The sequence below is a fragment of the Rhododendron vialii genome, chromosome 6a, assembly GCF_030253575.1.
Source record: "Rhododendron vialii isolate Sample 1 chromosome 6a, ASM3025357v1".
Lineage (NCBI taxonomy): Eukaryota > Viridiplantae > Streptophyta > Magnoliopsida > Ericales > Ericaceae > Rhododendron > Rhododendron vialii.
The window spans coordinates 25333203-25346798 of NC_080562.1; the positions used below are offsets into that span (position 1 = coordinate 25333203).

General features: G+C 34.3%; 1 protein-coding gene across 3 annotated transcripts; it reads right to left on the reverse strand.

Annotated features, from left to right (window-relative positions):
* Positions 1-1555: 1555 nt before the first annotated feature.
* LOC131329924 (agamous-like MADS-box protein MADS1) lies at positions 1556-12568 on the reverse strand. Of its 3 annotated transcripts, none has more exons than XM_058363352.1 (9): positions 12211-12568; positions 11824-12061; positions 5116-5197; positions 3945-4006; positions 3715-3823; positions 3555-3596; positions 3084-3125; positions 2519-2721; positions 1556-1805 (listed from the first exon to the last, which is right to left on the reverse strand). In XM_058363352.1, exons 2-9 carry the CDS (start codon positions 12048-12050, stop codon positions 1802-1804), a joined length of 771 nt encoding a protein of 256 aa, XP_058219335.1. In that variant the 5' UTR covers positions 12051-12061; positions 12211-12568; the 3' UTR covers positions 1556-1801. The 3 variants fall into 3 exon arrangements, with proteins under 3 accessions (XP_058219335.1, XP_058219336.1, XP_058219337.1); XM_058363353.1 differs by having other exon boundaries at positions 3715-3814; positions 12211-12562; XM_058363354.1 differs by having other exon boundaries at positions 3715-3814; positions 12252-12473.
* Between the last annotated feature and the right edge of the window lie 1028 nt (positions 12569-13596).

Genomic DNA, 13596 nt, shown 5'->3' on the forward strand with positions numbered 1-13596 from the left:
GTAATCGCATAGAAAAGAACATATATAACGGGATTGTAAAAATTAAGATAAATCCATTGGAAAAAAATCGATGCAAAGATATTTAACTATGGGATGCTTATCGAATTTCATAATATTATTCAATCAGAGAAAGATTTTAAGTGTGAGTTTGTCTTTGCAAAATAAAAAATGTAAATTTTTGTCCCTCTTATTTGTACTTTGTCTCAATTTCGTCCCTCTAAGAACGAAATGTTAATTTTACCCACGAGTTCTGTTAGTTTTAATAACATCGTCAGTGAGAGAGACAAAACGTGACAAAATATAAATTATACGGTTAAAAATGACACAATTAATACTATAGGGATGAAATTGAGATTGCACGAAAACTAGAGGGACTATTTCTAAAATTAACCCTTTTCAAAAAAACAAACATATAGGGCGGATTGGAAATTTATGGTCCATGCTGTATGTGGAATGCTGTAAATTTGCCATGGGATATGAAATCTCTGTTTTGATTGTTGTGTTTAAAGAAAGTCTGTCCACATAGATATTACATGTATAGATTGTGCACAAATTTTTTTGTAGGGCCTACCAAAAATCCCATACAAACGATTCAAGTTGTTCATTGAATGTAAAATACTTTTTTAAGGGTCTCTAAGAAAAATCAGCTTAATACGATACTTATAAGTACTTGATTTAATTATTTAACTTCTCATTTTCTTGAAATTTCAATGAAAAGTTAGATAATTGGGTTGAGAACTTATATGTATAGGATTGAGTTGATTTTTCATAGGGACCCTTGAAAAAGTGTTTTACATTTAATGAACGACTCGGATCATTTTTGTGTGACCCGTGGTGGACCCCACAAAAAATCTGTGCATAATTTGTACACTTTTGTCTGTGTGGGTAGACTGGTTCTTGTGTTTAAATGACAAAAACTCCATCAGGCTATCAAGAAAACATTCCACATGATTTGTATTTCGATCACATCTCTCGTTATTAGTCAGTCGACATCCCATATTGGAATGATGGATGCGGTTCGGCTAGTCTTCGGACCCTTCTGTCGAGAGCTTTTCATAGATCTTTTTTTGGACAAAATTTTGCAGAAAAAATCGACACTTGCTAAATCCATCAAGATCATCAACCATGCAGAAAATAGTTTGGATCCGATATCAATCTACACATGCTCGTAAAATGCTTACCTTGACATAAATAGATCCTAATGATTTCCCACCTATTATTTTCAAGATAAATGTGTTTCAAAGTCATATTATATACGATTTTGACATATATAGTTATGTTTTCCCCAAGCTTTAAAAGATGAACCGCATTGACTAGATGATTCAGTCGCTTTAAGGAATCAGGGACAACCTGATTTGGAGCGTTGAAATATTTGCAGATTGGTGGGTCATCAGTCATGTACGGATTCTCAACAATGCCAGAAACACTTTAAAGTGATCAGTGCATGAAACACTTGAGCATTTTCCATGAAACATTGAAGAAGACAATTGGACCCAGCTTGTAAAAAAAAAGAAGACAATTGGACCCAAAAAGACAGTACTTGGAACTACAGGAATTTGAGGAAAAATACTCTACTAGCTATTTGTTCTTGATTCATAATGCAGCACTTAATTTGTCCAGCAACAACATACTTAGATAGTACATTAGTAGTGTCCAAAAGGAAACACACCAAATGCCTGCATTTTACTCAGCTTAATTGGAATCCACCATTTCATCCTTACAATTTCAGAGACATAGTTCTGACGCCAGATAAACTTGAAAGCCGATATCGAAACACTTGACAGAAAGGCGTCTCTGAATATCAACTGCACCCAAAACACAAGAAAACTAAATAAACTAGCATTCAAATGTATAGTAGGGGGAAGGAAAAAAAAAAGGCCCCTTTAATAATTGTATCATTTACATTTTCTTAATAAAATCTATTTTTTGCCGTTTAAAAAAAAAAAAGGGAAAAAATAGGCAACCAGTTTTACTTCAAACGCCAGACGTGTGCACCATTTTATTTTTTTCATTACTAATCCTCGAAACTATTTTCTCCAGATAAGGAACTAGCCTGGTGTAAAAGTAAGTGTTATCTACAGATAAAAACGTGAATGGCAAAAGACGAAAAAGTAAAAGGCTAAATGAATTAACCAGGCTTCCCAGCAATCTATGATATGAATATATGTTGAGGGCAGTCTGTGTGATTATCATCCGTCTGAAAGTCTTTTTAGGGTTACATTTTGTTGAAAGTTCTTTCCGGGAAGAATATTTTAGTATTTGGACCGGTGATTATTGAGATAGACAATCCATGTGAAATTGCAAAGGCTTCTTTGCAGTCTAATTGCAGAGAAGCCGGGTCCAAAAATTTGAAGAGTAAATAATATGTATTTGAGCTACCTACTAGAATGCCAAAAATAAAAAGAGACTACAACCTTCTTCAATTTTGTAATAACAAAGGTATATCGATCTACCGTTTTTTTTTTTTTTTTTTCCTTTTCAATATATATGAGCATCATTCGAAAGATAAGGAACTTACACGAGTTGGAGAGGGGGTTGGTCGTGGCGAGAGTAGTGGTGATTAGGCTCAAGGAGGTTCACCGGAAGGAAGTTACGGGCATCGTATGACTGCGGCGGCTGCTGCTGTTGCGCCTGTGAACCAGCACCCATTGTCTGGTACTGATGATCATGAGATGATGGCATCAAATTCATTTGCTCTTGTGCTCTCTCATTCTCTGCTATCTGCACAATTAACCAAAATCGTTTACTGTACTAATATGTACGTATCCAATTACGACTAAAAATACCCTATTGAATGTTTTTACTGTCTGAAGTAACATCATTTTGGTAGAACTACCCTTCACCAACAATCCTTGGCTGATGCGACAAAGCCAGTGAATTTGGCACGCACAAGAAAAATGACTGGCAAATTTGACAAGAGATTTATCCAACTGGAGTTTTTGTTTTCCGTTAATTTCTATCCAATTTTGGCAATTGCAAAAGTGTTGCAGAACTAGTAAAGATTATATATCACGACACGAATTTTTTATGCATACAGAGAGAGAGAGAGAGAGAGAGAGAGAGAGAGAGAGAGAGAGAGAGACCTTTGCCCGCAGATACATGTTAGCATTTTGCAACTCAATCTCCTGTCAAGATGAATATTACATCAACCCTCGTGTGGAAAAAGCCTAATTAACCAATAAGTTTTTCTTTATAACTTTTTGTACTGAAATCGTATAAAATCGTAACTTTTTGGCAATATGATTGATAACATTTAATACTAAAATCGGAACTTTTTTTAAGGGGTAACTTTTGTACTAAAATCATAACTTTTCAGCATTATAATTCATAACATTCTCTCTATGAATAATAACATTTTGGGGTTGCATACCCAAATAAATGTGTGTATTATAGTCTTTCTTTGTTACATTAGACGTACCAAAACATTTGGAATTAGACCAAATTACACTCCATGGTAGACATACAGAGTTTAACCCAATTGAACAGAGATTTGGCTAAAATGACAGCTGTGATACCGAACCATAATCTAAGAGCGGATTAATTTAACGAGTTACCCTTTTCTGCATGTGCTCGATTTCAGCGAACAGCATTTCATTCTGCAGATTTAAAACATGTTAGTCCACAATAATAAAAATAATAATAATAAGATTGTTCAAAAAAAAGATTCAAAGAAAATGATGAATTAACTAGCTAGAAGTTAAAGGAACACTGTACCTTTTTTGATCGAATTCTACTAATGGCCTTCTCCAACTTGGTCTCAAGATTCTTGACCTCCTTGAAGGTCAAGGCGCTAAGAGCCTCACCCAGAATGTGCCTGGAAGAGCTAGAAGTGATACTTTGGTGAATATTTCATGGATTGTATTAGCTATAAACCGTGACACACTTTGCACACACGCTTATAGTACGTAATCGAAATCCATCGGCCGGTCGGTTAGATTAATTACCTGTTTGAATTCTGTACATCCTTAATTTGTCGACGCAGTTTGTTGGATTCTTGCTGGTAATACTGGCCAAAACTTGCATTTATTAAATTCGGTTCAATTACATAATGAACACCCAATCAAAATGTTTAACATTATCAACTGATTGCATTTTTAATTAATAGAAAAGATTGTTCTAATACATCCATATACTGAAATAAGGGTTTGATAATTCACTGTACAGCTTCCTTTTTTTTTATTAGCAAGAGAATGCTCTACAAATCTCAAAATGATGACAAGGAGATTTTTTGAATGGCGAAGAAAATTTCATTAATCATTCAGATCAAAAGATGAGACAAATACGAGAGAAATGCATAGAGAGAGAGAGCCTCCAACTATTTTACTACTGCTGCTTGTAAAAACAAAACCTACGTCCAGGCCGTTTGTTTTTTTTAAACAAAATTTTAAAAAAATGCTTTTTTTTTTTTTCGAGGTTCTTCAGTAGAAAGCTAGGCATCCCCTTGCTTAAGAGAAACTTAGTCTAGTATTGCAGAGGTTTATTATGCTAGAACAATCTAGATGCATATAAGTCATATGTATTCTTTTCTTTTCTTTTTTGTCAACGGAAGAAACATATTCATTTAAACAACCCATATGACATCACAGATTAGCATCGAATACAGATCAGGCCATACGACAATTATAAATTCTCATCCGAATACAGATATACCGAAACACAGCAAAAAACAATCTAGATGCATATATGTCATACATATTCAAAGTATCTAAATGTTGGTGACGCCATACGTAGTTACAGAAATATCCCAAGAAGAATACAATTCCTTTTCGGAGTATCCTAAGGTGTTTCATCCAACTTTTTGTTGGATGCTTGTCTTTTCCTTTTCGGAGTGTCCTAGCTCTTTATGCTAAGGTGCTCCTTCTCGATGTACCCTTTCGAGCTATAATAATATTTCTTTTGCCAAGCAAAAAAAAAAGAAAAAGAATACAATTCCTCAAAATGAAAGCGATTATGTTTGATTTTCCGCTTGACAAAAAAAAAAGAAAGCGATTATGTTTAAATTCTACTATATATATAGACTACACTCATTCCCAGATAGACTACAATCAGCTTATAGATAAGATAACTACTTAATTAAATTAAATAAATTAAATTTAAAAATACAATACTGCTTACTTGAGTGTTGGCTTCAGAAACAGATCCCGTATTCGAGACATCAGAACATGCCTTTTTGTACCTATCAATCGTGGACCTGACACTGCAAATTAAAGAAAAAATCCAAGCAGGGCAATTTTGATGTAATGAACTTTATGAAGGTTCTCAAAGCACTACGAAAAGAAGCTAAAACAAAATAAGTCCCAAACACAAGGGAGAGGGGATCCTCTCCCGTCCATGCCATTTTCATGAATTGGACCGTCTACTTTGATGATCTAAATCGTTTCTAATTTTAGAACTCGTCGAGAACACTAATCTCATAAAAAATCAGGTTGATTAGATATTGTTTGATATGATTTTTAAAAAAAAGTGTCTTAGAACTTAAAAAGATTATCTCAAGACAAGCGCATTCTCAAATTATATCAACCGGTATTCGATAAACTTGATTTTGGCATGACAAACGTTTTCGATGAACTTTAAAATGTGAATGGCTTAGATTATCAAAAGTGGGCTCAGCAAAGGTCCACAAACGAGCAAACTCGACGGTCCAATCGATTTTAATGGACTGAAGAGTAGCTCATCCCAAATATTACTGTTACATATATGTATTTGAGTTTTAGGATTCAGCAAATGTGGTATATGCATACTTTGCAAATTGGACGCTACACCTCAATCCTTACTATTACGTGTTCCAATATTGTTATTTAAAACCTTGATTTACATACGTAAACTCCTCAACAAATGTAAAGACTCATCTCTATATTCAAAATGAGGCAAATCAATTACTCCCATAGTCTTAAAAAGTTGGACACTTTCACTATTCCAGTCTTATAAAAAAATTGTCAATATCTTCTAATTCGCAGTAGTATTTTTCATAATTAATAGGGATATTGTTTAATAATTGTGATTAGAATTACTAACAAGTTTTGAAAATCACATAAATCATTATGATTTGAAAGATATAGGCAAGTTAAAAATGACATGCAATCCCGAAAGTGTCAAACATTATGGGACGGGGGAAGTAATATTTTCGTACAAATATTTCAAAACTAAAATCAAGTTTTAGAAGAGAAAAATGAATTTTAAGGAGAAATTAATGTTTTGAACAAGTAAATGATAAAAATAAAAAATAAAAAAAACCTTGAAGAGTTTGTTTGGTAAAAATTTTGAGGAAGGATTTTCTCGTAATGAAAAGAGATAGATAGAAAGAAAGAAAAAGGGCGGGGGTGGGTGGGGTGGGATAAGTGGAAAGACACTTATTAAAAATCTAACACAGAGAGAGAGTTTTTGAGGCCCCAAGAGAACAAATCCGAAGTGCCATTGAATTTATGCTCTAAACACAATAATTGGTTAATAAGTACTTATTTTTGAAATGAGAATGATCAATCTTGTAAAATAAAAAATAAATATTAAAAAAATAAAAACTTCAGAAAGGGACCCAAGTCTTTAAGGTAGAATATTGGCTTGGACATGATCGATTTTTCACTGTTTTCGGGCAAGTCTTCTCTCTGCTCTTTTATCAGCGTAATTTTTCACTGTAATTTCCAGCTCCTATATTTTTATACGTAAAAATATGGAGTAGCATTTTTTTGTCAGTAGAGCTGCAACCTTAATTTCGTCGAGCCACTGATTGGTTGACCCCTGCCACGATGGAACAAGATCCCACGATATGATTGGCTAGAGCATCTCTGTTTCGAACCATGCCACGTGTCAAAACACCCAGATACCCAGCGTGTAATACCTCCGGGATAGTTCTATTGCCCACATCGTTCCCCTCAAAATCCCCAATTTGCTTCTACCATTTGTAGATTTTAGCGTAAATTGATATACGTGACTTTGTACTTATATACTATATTGCTTGTCTGGAACTCTTTCATCAGTGAGAGAGTCTGAAGAGTGCAGCAGCAGAATGCAGCCATTGAAGCACGTTCTTCCCCATGCACCAAAAGTACACTACCCCATTGGCTCTCTAAGTTGTTCGTACATTGTACTCTCTCTCTCTCTCTCTCTCTCTCTCTCTCTCTCTCTCTCTCTCTCTCTCCCCCCCTTTTTTTGACTGGTAAATTTCCCTTTCCCTTTTTGTTTAGTGTGGTGGTCTTTCGAAAACTTGGATGAATAATCATCTCAAGTTTTGAGTGAATCACAGGAGGTTTTTTCCCTTTTATGTGGGGAATTTATTTTGCACTTATTTATTATTTGTATTTTCTAGATTTCTATTCATTTGAATTTACTCAATAACCCCTTTATTTCTGAAAAAAAAATCAATTAAAGGATAATAGTATATAATTAGTTTAATTGAAAATGGAGAAGGGAATTCATATGAGATAAAAAGAGAAGGGCAACCATTGCTACCCTTCCAAATGCAAAACTTTTAAAATCTCTCTCCCTCAACTTCGACATAATAAGATTCTGGAAACTTTGACCAAATAATTATTTGGTACTATTAGACAAGATTGATGAAACGCGTATCGCTCTTATTCTAGAAATTTCATTAAGCTTACTAAAATATTCCCTAGAATGAAACACATACTAATGTTGGGGAAGGTAAGAAAATGATTTCAGGTCTCTTATTCTAGAATTTCATTGAGCTTTTTGAATTAAAAAATATATATCTTAGAATGAAATGTAAAACTAATTTTGAGGAAATGGTGAGAATGTGATTTTAGGTTGCATTTACAGAACGTTTAAGTCGAAGGAATCGTAAAATAAATCCTTGATTACATATTGACTTCAAAACTACATTCCTAAACTTTGTGAAAACTTTATCCCACTCCTTTTTACGGTATTCTTAGTTTCAATATTCATTTATATGAAATAAAAAAAAATTAAACTCTTGAACTCTTATGCATTTTATACCAAATATTGGCTACTGGAGTACAATATTGCTTCCTTTTCTTTCGGTTTAGAGGCATTAGATTGATGGGTATTTGAGTCATATTATATTGCACTCTCATTGAAAGGCAAAGCTATATTGGGGGCCATCCGAGTTTAAAAATATTTGTTAGTACTATTTATAATTTTGCATGCACACACATTCAAAAAAAAGTTTATTAGTCTCCTATAATTTTTAAAAAAATGATATGATCAATTAAAATCTCAAATTAATTCAAAAATATGTTAAAATTTTGCTTAAATTTCTTTCATAGACAAAAATTAAGCACATGCAAGATGGAGTTGCCTTTAGAAAGCTACTTCATCCGTCCCATCTTACTATTCACTTTCCTGTTTTGGGATATTCCAAAGTACTTGTCCTAATTGAAAAGTCAAAGTAAAAAGTTAGCGAATTCTTTCAAATTAACCAACAAACTCTCAGAATTGATTAAAAGAAGATTTTTCATAAAGAGAATCTCTAAATCTAATAGGACAAAATTATGCATTCCACGAGTTTTGCACTAAAAATGACTCCTCCAGCCTTTTTCCATGTAACACTCTGTCAGAAATACTTGCAAAGTTTTAGCAAATTCAGAAGTCCCACACGATGTGCTTTAATTTTGCACATCACTATGAGTATTTTTAAGTTTTTCGGAAGCTGAAAGTTTATCCAAAGACGATCTAAGGAAACGCCAGAAAAAGTAACAGCTCATCAAATTTATATTTATCATCACTTCAGATATAAAAAAGATCCTTGCAATAAGATCGAAAAAAAATAAACCCGGTCCTGGAAACCTTTTCTTTTTTCCCTTGAAAAGCCAAAGAAAATGAATTTATATAGAGAAATGATTTCTCTACTCCCCTAATTGATGCAAACACTCTTTTTTCATCTTTGAGTAGGTGAATTTATGAAATAGTCCCTACATGTATACACTTTTTACAAATTTCAGGGATTATTTCGTGAATTCACTCGCTAATAGACGAAAAAAGGAGTGTTTAGTTACCACAAAAAAAGAAAAGAAAAGAGGGGTGTTTGCATCAATTAGGACTGAGAAGGCTTCAGCTACTGAGGTTAGTGTTGCTCAAAATGTTGCAGAGGATGGTGACTTCGTGGATGAAAACATTACGGTGGTCCATGATGGATTTTCACAGGTGCATGACTCTTCGATTCCAAGGGATACTTTGGTTCCTATCTCAGTTGGGCAAGTTGTGTTGAATGAAGATGGGTTGATCTTTCTTCTTCTTTTTTCATCTTATAGTAGATTTGAACCCGAAGGAAGGTAGTTAGCCCACTCAGTCTTGGGGTGAGTACCAACTATTAAGAGGGGACCAATCTGAGGAGGCTTCACAAATCCAATCTTTGAAAGGAGACCAATATGATTTTCAATCTCTTGGGGTTGGTATGCAGAGAAGAGTGGGGAGATGCATTTTCAGTGATAGATCGTCCTCTAATGCCATCCTTAAATTGGAAAGGAGAGTGAGAAGGTCAAAGAGGAAGATTATAAAGAAAAAACATATCACGGAGATTGGTGTTCAAATCGATAACCAAATCCTTAGGAAAAAAGGGTCTTTCTTCTTCGCTTCTGTCCAAGGAAGCTCGGAAAACTCTGGACGTTGGTCATAGGTTAGGCATTGAGCCTAGAGGGGGGGCGGAATTTCTTGTTAAGGAAATTTGTTGAAATACAAGAAAACAAATTAGCTAAAAGCTAGATCAACGCTTTTGATTACGTGGAGGAGGAGGATGATTTGGAGGATCTTGTTGGTATCGAGAAAGGAGCTTCCCTCTCCTCGGAGTTTTAATTTCGAGGTTTGGCCTTCGTTTTGCCCCCTTGGTTGGATCGTTGTACGTTGGTTTTTCTTTTTTGGTTGCTTGGGCTACTTTTCCAGATTTGTTTGGGTTGGTGTTGATGGTTTGGTGTTTTGATTTTCGTTTTTACTTGTTAGGTCTTGGTGTTTTTAGGTCAGTCTTAGTTGGTTTTTGTTTTCTAGTTGGCGTCTTGCCTTCCTTTAGATCTTAGGTGGCTTTATACCCGTGTGCCCTTGATTCTTTTAATTTTTATAATCCTTTATAAAGATTAATAAATCATTTGTGCTTAGCAAAAAAAAAAAATCTTTTTCCTTTATATATCATTGAAAATGAATTACAAAGATTACACGGTTGACCACCAATCAAAGTTTCAAGCCCTAACGTCTTTAATCACCCATCGTATTGGTCTGTTGCCAGAAAAGGGTAAAATGGTCAAACATTTGGGCAGAATCGGGGATGTTCATGCACTGAGTTAACTGAAACCTAACTAATCTTTGACTGGTTCAAATAACAAGTCTAGCACGCTTTATTGATACCCAACTAAAAAACCTAGCATGTTCCAAATTTGATATAATAATAATAATAATAAATAAATAAATAAATAAAGACTAATAGGCCCTATCCTTCTCCTAAAGTTTGTTTCCAGTGGAGGGTAAAACGGTCCAAACTGTTGGATTAGAAAGATACTAGGAGTAATATGAACAAGTAAATCAAGCCTGATTTGGATTTGACTGATTGAAATGAGAACTCTTATAACACTTTTTAGTCATACCCATTTTAGTGTTTAAACCCTAACCTCCAATTTTCGCAAGTAAATGCTTTTGTTTCTTTGCCTTGTTGATCTGATCTGACATATTACTAAGGTAGAGTCAAAGAGAGTTGAAGGGATATTGAGCAAATGAGAGCTTGACAGACAGCTTTGTATCAGTCATTTTGCTCAGCTGATACATGACATCTTGAGAGAGAGAGAGAGTGAGAGAGAGAAAATTACAAAGATAGCGAGAATGGAGAGAGAAAGAAATCAGATTTCCAAGACTCTGATGTCATCCAAACCCTACTAGTTTTACCCAATTATTACTGTTTCACTACTACTATTTTTCCATGTATTGCATCAGATCTGAGTATCTATCAAGCTTAAAAAGAAAGGAGAAGTTTGAAGAAGCTCATAAGGGAAAGAAAAACAAACAAGAAGCAGAAAGAAAAGAGAGAGAGAGAGAGAGAGAGAGAGAGAAGTAAATCTTACTTAGGGGAGAAATATAGAAAACTACTATCCTAACTGCAGAGATTCCCCTATTCCAAAATCTCTCAAGAATATCTATGATAGAACTTAGAAGCCAAAAGCCAAAAAAAAAAAACTTTACAAGCCAAAATCAATACATTTAACCATCCATATATCTGATTTCTAACTTGTATATATATAATCTTTTGCCGATAAAAAAAAAAAAAAAAAACAAAAATGGTGAAGGAATCTGGGGTAAAGAACCAAAACACGGAATGGATCTGAAGTTTTCCCCTTTAACTAAAAAAAAGGAAAAAGAATGGTTCTTGAAGTAATAAAATAGAAAAGAAATTTAGACTTATAACCACTTTTTTAATAGCAAAATTAGATCACTAAAAATCTGTTTATAAAATATGATCGCCCGGTGTGTTGGGGTGCTCCTATGTGGGTTTCTCATGCTCCGTTGTGATACCTTTTGCTTTGGATCCCTTTAATTTTTGAAATTTGTTTCCAAAAATTAATAAAATTTACTTTTGCTGTTCAGAAAAAAGAAAAGAAAAGGAAGAAAGGAGATAGTATTAAAAGAGAGAAGAAGGCATATATATATGGAGGGGAACTTTTGATTTCAAAATTGAAGAATGAGATGCATATTGATCGAACTCAAATGGATCTTGATGTGAGAAGTTAGAATCTAGGCATATAAGCATCAATATCTACACCTAAATAAAAAGTGACTTGGTGAAATTGTGAACACTAAAAGAAAATAATGTCTCAAAATTAATTTCAATAAAAGCAACAAAGCAGAGGGAAGTTGAGACAAAGGGGGGAAAACCTGTTACTGGCATATTCATAGAGCCGGCCGCGGGTTGAGAAGACGATGAGGGCGACTTCGGCATCACACAACACCGACAGCTCGTACGCTTTCTTGAGCAGTCCATTCCGGCGCTTGCAGAAGGTGACTTGGCGATTCGTAGTGTTTTCGATCCTCTTGATCTCGATCTTTCCCCTTCCCAATTTCCTCTGGGAAGACCCTTCTGAATCTTGGCTAGGGAAGGCCATGTCTTTCAAAGCTGAAACAAGAAAAACAATTCTTATGGCTTTTTCTGAGCAGATTTTATCCTTTATGGGGATAAGAAATTTCAAGCAAAGTCCAAAACAAGCAAAACAAGGATTACAGAAACCAGTTGGTGTGTTTAGGGTTTTTTTGCTCACTAATTACCTTGTAAAGAAAACTACTGAGAGAAGGGATTATAACAAGACCTTCTTCTTGTTCAAATTTACTCTATGTTAAGGCCACAGGAGAGTTGCAGAAAATGGAAGTTTGGGCTGATCCAGAGATGGGTTTTTATAGATAGAGAAATAGAGACCCTCCAACTCACTCTATTATTTCTGTTGTACAGAAACAAAATACCACATGGATGTATTTGCTTTTGGGTAAGGTGTATTGAAGGTGCAGAGAGGGCAATGATGTTGAATTTCAGACCCCATTTAACCACCCATTTTTCTCAGGCATGGGAAAGGAAGGGAAATAATGGGAGGTTCTTTTTGGGAAGGGACTATTAATGGGATTGAACAGGCCCTTGGTGGAGTTGCACTCTAGCTAGCTTTAGTATCAATGGATAGTACGTGGAGAAAAATAGAGGGCATTGATAATATCATTCCCCAAATTTATAATGTCACTCTCCAAGGAAGTGGCAAAATCAATTTCGTATAGGAATTGATAATGTCACTTCCTAAATTGATAATCGCACTCCCTTTTAGGATTGGCATTATAAATTTGGGAAATGACATTATAAATTCCCAAACCAAATGAGAGAACCCTTTCTTGTTATTACTTGCATATTTGTCATTTTGATTTTTGATTTTTGCCAAAAAAAAGTAGTCTTAAAAATTATTACTTGCTATTGCTCGTGGGGACTTTTCCATCACATATTTGTATGAACTCCACCACCATAGTTTTCACGCAAATTGGTGAAAAGGGGAGCTTGAATAACCTCTCCTTAAAATGCCCTGTGTTTATTTTATCCCTAATAGCATCATTGCTCCTTGTAGTTTTATAGCGAGACTAATTTACTTTGACTTTTGTAATCTTTGCTGTTAGAATCTGGCTTAGGACGGTAAATGAGCCAAATCTAGCCAAATTTTATAATGTATAGGTTCGTTTCTTAAGTTTTTGGTTAACTTGAGCTCGAGCTTAGTAAAAATTTATTAAGCGAGCTCGAGTCGAGCTTACCTAAGTTTGAGTAGAACTCAAGCTTGTTGTATACGTATGTATTTATGCACATTGGTCAAACATAATATATTAAAATATCATATATTTATGCTTTCATACAGGTATAGATTAGCAAATAAAATGTGAATTTAAGTTCAACATATAAAAATATAAGTTTATAGCGTTTTTAAAAGTTTATACTTGTACAGGTTATAAATTTTAATTATGTACATGTATAAGTTAATACATACTTAAGATTATATCTAAATTTATTATGAGATATACATACATAGAGTCTAGGTTCACGAGCCTAATTGTCTGACAAGTTTAAGTTTGGCTAATTTATTGAATGAGCCTAAAAATCAAAATTTTGTTCAATTCATTTAGTAGACA